Consider the following 9553-nt stretch of genomic DNA (forward strand, 5'->3'; position numbering starts at 1 on the left):
CGGATATAAAGATTCAAATATTATTTAATGTTACCGTTGAAGAGAAGCCTATAAATAGGTGAGAAGACTGTTGAGAAACAATTGATCTATCTATTCTCTTAAGCTTGCTGTTACCCTGCTGAAATTATCGCTCTTACTCAAGAATCAAAAAGCTCACACTTATCAGATTTATTTGTAGCATTTGAGACTACTTTTCGAGCTTATAAGCAAAAACTGGTTTGTTGTTTATTTGATCTTCAACTAGATCAGTTGTGCTAAGTTCAGTCGAAGAACTGTGAGATATTTAGTAAACTAAGAGTTTCAGTTTTGGCAGTGTTAAGTCCAAACTGAAGTGGATCAGTACAAGTTTTGTATCGATCAAAGTCTTTTAGTGCATATCATATCATTGTGATAGAAGGGGTGGCGTAGGAGTAATTAAAATTTCCGAACATCCATAAATCTTTGTGTGTTCTTACTTCAGTTATTTATTCTATCTTTCAGTCAGTTTATTTCCGCAACTGTTATCAGTTAAACTGATTGTCGTTGACTGACAATACTCCTAGTTTCAGTTTGTCACAAAACTGACACTTCATTCGAAAATATTAAAAAATCGTGAGTGTTTATTCAACCCCCTTCTAAACACATGTCAACCTATCAACCGATCCTAACAAGTGGTATCAGAGCAGTTGAATCTTGTCTCAGAATACTCTTATTCACAAAACTGATCAACATGTCTTCATTTAATAAAATACCGATGTTTTTCAGAGAAAATTTTGACCACTGGAAAATAATAATGCAGACTCATTTAGCTGCACAAGATGACGACATGTGTTATGTTATTATTGAAGGTCCCATGAAGATCCTAAAAGAAAATACAGCAGTTGCCATTACTGATGGGGTACCTCATCATATAGAAAATCCCAGAGAGGAATGGACAAATGAGGATAAGAGGAAAGCCAACCTAGATAATGTGGCTAAGGATATCTTACATAAAACCCTGGATAAAGTCACTTTCAGCAAAATCAAGATGTGCAAATGATAAGTGCAATTTATTGTACTTTTATTACTTGTTTTTAAATTGGAATTTTGTGATTCTTGAGCAGGTTTTATTTGATTTGTTGTTGTTTTTGTTATTGTAGTTTGGAAGCTTAGACATGAGAGTTTGGAGTAGTATAATGATGAATTAGAAGGTGCAAAGGACAAAATATGCCGAAGCATGACCGCACCCGCGGTCATGCAAGGACCGCACCCGCGGTCTCACACACTGAACAGGAGGAATTCTGCCGAATAGACACCGCACCCGCGGTCCTCCTATTACCGCACCCGCGGTCGTGCACCAACATCATTCCGGAAATTGTGAAACTTTGTTGACTTTGAATAAAAGTATAGGAAAATGGTGTGCTACGTGGGGAAACCTGTCTAGACTATAAAAGGATCTCTTTTTCATCATCTAGGTTATATTGAGGAGCAAGGAAAAGAGTGGAGGCTACAAGGAAAGGATTGAAGATCAAGCTCATCTTCTTCAACAAGTTCTTGCTCACTTTTGGACAAAAACTTCATTCACTTCAAAACTCTTGTTCTAAGTTCTTCTTTCTTTATTTTTACTTTTATTTGATATGTCTTGTTTAAGATTTATGTGTTGTTGTGTTATTTGTATTATTATGAACTAAATCTTAATTCTAGAGGAATGATGGAACAAAACTAGAAACCATGTGTTGAGATTTATGATTTATGCTATATAAGTTTCCTTTCTTGTTCATTTGTATTTTTCCAATCTTAATGCTTTCATTTTACTGGCCATATCTTGAATGATTTGTATGTTTATAAATTATCACTTGGAAAAAGAAATTTATAAACAAGAAAGGGAAAAATACATTGATAGTATTTATATAGTTCGGGAGGACATCTATTGCTATTAAAGCCATTAAAAGAAGTTAGTGCTTATTGTGTTATTTAATTTTAGATTGTTGACAGGGATGTTACAATCTTTTGTTAGATAATTAGTATCTACTTAGCACTCGGGAGAGGGAGTAGATAATTATAGAATTCTTGGTTAATGAATAAGAAGGACATTTATAATATAGCTACACTAAATAGCACATGGTGGATAGTTGCGTGAAATCGGACCTCTAGATCTTTTATTCCATTGTTCAACTCTGTTTGATACTACAAGTAAATTTATTTTCAATTCAGTTATTGGTACGAACAAATCTGTCAGTTGATTATTCTAAATAAAGTCGAGACTATTTTAATTACAAGCATTAATATAAATTTAGAAATAAATTCCTCGTGGGATCGACACTTGTACTCAAAATTACATTTTACTATAACTTGACGTCGTGCACTTGCGAGCAATCAAGAAAACACGCAACAAGTTTTTGGCGCAGTTGCCGGGGAGTGTCAAATTTGAATTTATATTAGTATTGTTACCAATTAGTCTAGATTTTAATTTAGAGCTGTTTTTATTGTATTACATTGAACATTGATTTGTTTATTGTCTTTGTTTGACAGTGCATGCGAAGATCGCAAAATCTTGACTTGCTTATCTTTGATCCTGAGATCGAAAGAACCGCAAGAAGATTAAGAAAGGCAAGAAGAGAAGAAATTAGAGCAATGGCTGAAAACAGAGATAATGAAAATCCACCACCTGCAATACCCATCAGAGATCATTTTAGGCCGGTACTGAATGCTCATTATTCGGGCATAGCACGAGGAACTATTAATGCAAATAACTTTGAGCTCAAGCCCACATTGATAAACATGGTTCAACAGAATCAGTTTGGGGGAGCCGCCACTGCAGATCCTCATTTACGTATCAGAACATTCTTTGAAATTACTGATACGGTAAAAATAAATGATGTTACTGATGATATAATTCGATTGCGTTTGTTTCCTTTTTCTCTTAGGGACCAAGCAAGAGGATGACTCCAATCGCTTCCTTTGGGGAGTATTACTACATGGCAGGATTTAGCAACTAAGTTTCTTGCAAAATATTTCCTACCTGCAAAGTCTGCACAGTTGAAAATTGAGATCATTACTTTTAGGCAGACTGATTTTGAGCAATTATATGAGGCATGGGAACGGTATAAGGAGTTGTTGAGGAGATGTCCAAACCATGGTTTTGAAGATTGGGTACAGATTGAATTATTTTACAATGGTTTGAATGGACAAACAAGAGGCACTGTTGATGCAGCAGCTGGTGGCACAATATTTGCCAAATCACCCGATCAAGCATATGATTTGCTTGAACAGATGACCATTAACAGTTATCAGTGGTTGTCTGAAAGGTCAGGAGTAAAGAAGCAAGCTGGAATTTATGCCATAGATCCTATTACATCACTCACCGCTCAAGTTTGAGCTTTAACAACTCAAATTGCAGCAATGAACAAGGCTAGTACATCAGAAGTTGAAAATGCATCTGTTGTTACTGAAGAACCACATATTCCTGATGAGGCTCATTATATCAACAATAGGAATTTTGGTGGTTATGGAGGATATCGAGGTAACCCTCCCCCTAACACTTATCATCCTGGTTTGAGAAATCATGAGAATTTTTCATATGCTAATAATAAGAATGTGTTGAATCCTCCACCGGGGTTCAATGCATCAAAGGGGGAAGGAAAACCTTCACCTGAGGATTTAGTTGGGACATTTGTTGTTGAACCGAGTAAAAGGATGGCTAGGACTGAATCTCGTCTTGATGGCATGGAAACTCACATGGGAAATATGGGAGCCACAATGAAATCATTGGAGACACAGATTGGTCAGTTGGCTAATGCATTGAAAGATCAAAATTAAGGTCAATTCCCAAGTAACACTGAAGTGAATCCAAAGGAGCAATGCAAAGCTGTAACTTTGAGAAGTGGAAGAGAACTTGAGGGTAAAAATTCCAATGAGAAGGATGAGAAAGAGATGACTGTTGAAGAAGTTGAAACCGAGGGATCCAAAGTTGAAGTTGAACAACCTCCGGTATTTAAGCCAATTCTTCCATATCCGCAAAGGTTTAAAAAGAAGAAATTGGATGAGAAATTTGCCAAATTTTTGTAGATCTTCAAGAAGATTCACATCAATATTCCATTTGCTGATGCTTTAGAGCAAATGCCAAACTATGCAAAGTTCATCAAAGATGTGATGTCAAAGAAAAGGAAGTTGCATGAGTTTGAGACAGTTAAGTTGACCGAGGAGTGTAGCGCCATACTCCAAAAGAAACTACCATAGAAACTCAAAGATCCAGGGAGTTTTACTATTCCTTGTGTTATTGGTGGTTCTAGAATAAATAAAGCTTTATGTGATTTAGGTGCCAGTATTAATTTAATGCCTTTTTCTATTTACAAGAGTTTAGAGCTTGGCGAGGTGAAGCCTAGCACTATTACCCGGCAGTTGGCAGACAGATCACTTACATATCCACGGGGTATAGTGGAGGATGTTCTGGTAAAGGTAGACAAATTTATATTTCCTGCTGATTTTGTCATTCTAGATATGGAAGAAGATCAGGACACTCCGCTTATCTTTGGAAGGCCATTCTTGGCCACCGGAAAAGCTTTGATTGATGTGCACAAGGGTGAGCTTACATTGAGAGTAGGTGGAGAAGAAGTCATGTTCAACATCTACAACACAATCAAAGAACCAAATGAGGTAAGTACTTGTAATAGTATTGATGTAATTGATTCATGTGTATCTCATGTTGGTGCAGGTAGATTGACGAAAGATTCCTTGGAGAGATGCTTGTTGGAATCTGCGTCTATACTGGATGAAGATGATTGGGACGTGCACGAGGAGTTACTTGCTCTCGATACAGTGCCTAAAGAAAAGATTGATGTGCATCATGTAGAGCTACTTGAAGATGCAAGTATAGAGGTACTAAAAGTATCCCCTGAATTGAAGGAACTTCCAAGTCACATTTGTTATGCATTTTTAGGTGAAAATTCAACATATCCGGTAATCATCTCTTCACTTACTTGTACTGAAAAAGAGAAATTGTTGAGGGAGTTGAGGGAATTTAAATCTGCTTTAGGATGGACAATTGCTGATATAAAGGGGATTAGCCCTACAGTTTGTATGAATAAAATCTTGATGCAGGAATCATATTCACCCTATGTTGATCATCAGAGAAGGCTTAATCCAGCAATGAAAGAAGTTGTGAGGGCTGAGGTATTAAAATTGCTAAATGCTGGTGTTATTTATGCTATATCTGATAGCTCGTGGGTTTCACCAGTACAAGTAGTGCCTAAGAAGGGAGGAATAAATGTAGTGAGAAATGAGAACAATGAATTGATTTCAACTCGTCCAGTGACTGGTTGGCGAGTATGCATAGACTACAGGAAACTGAATGATGCGACTAGGAAAGATCATTTTCCTCTTCCCTTTATTGACCAAATGCTTGATAGAGTTGGTGGTTATCATTATTATTGCTTTCTAGATGGTTATTCAGGTTACAATCAGATTGCCATAGCACCGGAGGATCAGGAGAAGACTACCTTCACTTTCCCTTACGGTACATTTGCTTTCAGGAGAATGCCATTTGGACTGTGCAATGCACCTGCTACTTTTCAGAGGTGTATGATGGCCATATTTTCTGACATGGTTGAGGAAATAATGGGGGTTTTTATGGATGATATCTCTGTATTCGGTTCATCTTTTGATCACTGTTTGCAAAATTTAATGCTTGTTTTGCAGAGATGTCACGCGAAGAATCTAGTTTTGAATTGGGAAAAATGTCACTTCATGGTTCCAGAAGGTATTGTGCTTGGCCATAAAATTTCGGCTAAAGGAATAGAAGTTGACAGGGCCAAAGTTGTTGCAATTGAAAATCTTCCACCGCCGAAGAATGTGAAAGGGATCAGAAGTTTCTTGGGACATGCCGGGTTTTATCGTCGTTATATTAAAGATTTCTCTAAAATTACTAGACCTTTATGTAATTTGTTAGAGAAAGATTCGACATTTATTTGTGATGATGACTGTTTGCAGGCATTTAACAGGATCAAGAAAGCACTGATTTCTGCTCCCATTATGATAGTGCCTGATTGGAAGGAGCCATTTGAGCTCATGTGTGATGCTAGCGACTATGCTGTGGGAGCAGCATTGGGACAGAGGCGAGACAAGATGTTCAAGGCTATCTACTATGCAAGTCGTACACTTAATGCAGCCCAACAGAACTATACAACTACTGAAAAAGAGATGCTAGCAGTGGTGTTTGCATTTGACAAGTTCAGAACATATCTCATAGGCACCAAGGTAACCGTTTTTACTGATCATGCAGCTCTTCGCTATTTTTTTGCCAAAAAGGATTCCAAGCCCATGTTGATACGATGGATACTTTTACTTTAAGAATTTGATTTTGAAGTCAAAGACAAGAAAGGTTGTGAGAACCAGGTGGCAGATCATTTGTCACGACTAGAGCTTGAAGAAAGAACTGATGGTGAAGTCATTAATGAGTCGTTCCCAGACGAACAGCTATTTGAGGTAAATTCTAAACTCCCTTGGTTTGCCGATATAGCTAACTTTTTGTCTTGTGGTACTTTTCCTCCAGATCTGAATCATCACCAGAAAAAGAAGTTCTTCCATGATATTAAATTTTTCTTCTGGGATGATCCTTGTGTGTATAAGCGATGTGCTGACCAAGTGATTAGGAGATGTGTTGATGGAGAAGATGCAAACACAATTCTGGAACAATGTCATTCATCACCTTATGGTGGACATTTTGGAGCAACACGAACAGCAGCTAAGGTATTGCAATCAGGTTTTTACTGGCCTACTTTGTTCAAGGATAGATATACCTTAGTGAAATCATGTGATAGGTGCCAAAGTTTAGGAAACATTTCTAGGCGTCACGAATTGCCACTGACAAATATTTTGGAAGTGGAACTTTTTGATGTCTGGGGCATAGATTTCATGGGACCTTTTCCCCATTCTTTTGGTCAATCTTACATATTATTAGCTCCAGATTATGTTTCGAAATGGGTGGAAGCAATCGCCACCAGTACTAACGATGCTCGTGTTGTAGTTAAATTTGTGCACAAGAACATTTTCACCAGGTTTGGAACACCGAGAGCCATCATAAGTGACGAAGGTACACATTTTTGCAATAGAATTTTTAACTCACTGATGGCTAAATACAATGTGAAGCACGGAGTGGCATTGGCATATCATCCTCAGTCGAACGGCCAAGCTGAAATATCCAACCGGGAAATCAAGCAAATATTAGAGAAGACTGTCAATACAAACCGGAAGGATTGGGCTATAAAATTGGATGATGCACTGTGGGCTTATAGGACAGCGTTCAACACGCCTATTGGGATGTCTCCCTATAGGTTGGTTTTTGGTAAAGCCTGTCACTTGCCAATGGAATTGGAGCATCGAGCATTCTGGGCAGTTAAAAAGTTGAACTTTGACTTGAAAGCAGCTGGCGATGAAAGAAAACTTCAATTAACTGAAATGGAGGAATTCCGAAATGAAGGCTACGAAAATGCCAAGATTTATAAAGAACGGACCAAAAAGTTGCACGATAAGCTCATTGTACGAAAGGAACTAAAACCAGGACAACAAATACTCTTGTTCAATTCCCGTCTAAAGTTGTTTCCTGGTAAGTTGAAATCGCGTTGGTAAGGTCCATTTTTGGTGGATACTGTGTATCCTCATGGAGCGATCGAGCTAAAATGCAGTGATGGGAGGACTTTCAAGGTGAACGGGCAAAGAGTTAAGCCATACTATGGAAATGAAGTAAGGCACCTTGAAAACATTCCTTTGGGCGGATCAACTTGATATAAACTGATGGTAGTCAGGCTGATGACGTTAAACCAAGCGCTTATTGGGAGGCAACCAAAATTTTTTGTTTCTTGTTTGCATTGTTGATTTCGGTGTTGATTTTATTTTTGTATCATGTTATTTTTTGTAGTGTATTTTTGATATAATGTGTGCTTATATCTTCCCAAAATTTAATGAATCCCAATTGTTTTCTTTTCAGGACTGAAAATTTGAGAAAAAATATTTTTGACGAAACAGGAGTGCACCCGCGGTACAAGCACACCGCAGCCGCGCTCAGGAGTGCCGAAGCATCACCGCACCCGCGGTGATAACTGGAGCGCACCTGCGCTAAGCTGCCGAATGCACACCGCGCCAGCGGTCTTACATATACCGCACCCGCGGTCAATTCATACAGAAAAATACAAGAACTGCCGAGAGAGCACCGCACCCGCGGTCTTGTTAACACCGCACCCGCGGTCGCACAACGTGGAATAAAAAAATAAATCGAGAGAGCACCGCACCCGCGGTCCCTCCTAGCACCTCACCCGCGGTCGATGATTTTTAACACAGATTTGGGCGAATTTGACACAATCGAAGAACACCTATCACAATTCCCTCTTCCATTTCGAAATCCTCACTCCAACAAACACTCTTCACACTAAATTTTTATATTCTTTCAACAAAAGTTACCACTCCAAACCGAAAAAGCTTCATTCATTCCATCAAATATCACATTCCTTTCCACCAAATTCAACATCAAACCTAGGGTTGAAAAGGGGCTCGAAAATTTCTTCAAGAATTTGAAGGAAACTTTGATTTTGTTCTTCAAGAAACAATTCAACACACCCAAGGTGAGCAAATTCATTGCAAATTTGTTGATAAATTCGAAAATTTTTGGTGATAGTTGCTTTGGAAGAAAAATTCATTTGGTGAAGCACATTCTTAATTTTGGGGATATTGTGATTGATTGTTGTGTACATTGTTGAGTTGTGGATATTGTGAGTAGTAGTTTGGGGGAGTGCAAGAATCCTTGTATTTTGAGAAGTGGGTTGAAGTGAAGTTTTTGTTTGAAAGGTGTTCGATACAATGCCTCCAAGAAGAAAACTATCTAAGGGTGCATCATCCTCATCAAATGTGAATTACGATGCAAGTCGGTTTTATGATGAGAAGGCGGAGGAGCAATATGGCAATATTTTGAATAGAAGCATTATAAAAGAAAGGGGATTTGATCTTAGTGCCCCTCATACTAAAATTGGACAAATGCTTAGGGCTCGGCAGTGGGAAGAATTTGGCAGGCAGCCACAAGATGCTGTCATTTCATTGGTGAGAGAGTTCTATGCTAACCTCAAGGTTAGGTATGATCGGTTGACGGTGTTTGTGCGAGGAAAATGGGTAGCCTTTGATGCACATACAATTAACACGTTATATGGTATCCCTGCAATCATGCACGACGAATATGAAGAATACAGGAATGAGCATGTTGATTATAATAGTATTCTTCAAACAATTTGTATACAAGGAGCTGAGTGTAGAATGAGGGACGATGTGCACATCAGCCTAGCGAAGTCTGATCTGAAAACTGTTGCGAAACATTGGTATTCATTCATTTCTGCTAGGATCAAGCCTACCAAACACACCACTACTGTCATCAAGGAGAGGGCCATCCTCACTTTTTGCATTATGACGGGGAAGACAATTGATCTAGGTCAATTGCTTCAGAATTCGATTCTCGACTATGCAAGAGGTAACTCTCCGAGTGGACTTCTCCACCCCTCTCTCATCACTGTTTTATGCCAACATGCGGGAGTTACTTGGGCTATGAATGAAGAGT

The 9553-nt window shown here is 38.4% G+C and overlaps 1 protein-coding gene across 1 annotated transcript; it reads left to right on the forward strand.

The window, feature by feature from the left end:
- The first annotated feature begins 772 nt into the window (after positions 1-772).
- On the forward strand, positions 773-7584 carry LOC140839151 (uncharacterized). The gene is made up of 2 exons (XM_073205785.1): positions 773-1008; positions 7251-7584. The coding sequence occupies exons 1-2, from the start codon at positions 773-775 to the stop codon at positions 7582-7584; spliced, it is 570 nt and encodes a 189-aa protein (XP_073061886.1).
- Positions 7585-9553: the final 1969 nt, after the last annotated feature.

Source organism: Primulina eburnea, chromosome 8, assembly GCF_022965805.1.
Source record: "Primulina eburnea isolate SZY01 chromosome 8, ASM2296580v1, whole genome shotgun sequence".
In the NCBI taxonomy this organism is placed as follows: domain Eukaryota; kingdom Viridiplantae; phylum Streptophyta; class Magnoliopsida; order Lamiales; family Gesneriaceae; genus Primulina; species Primulina eburnea.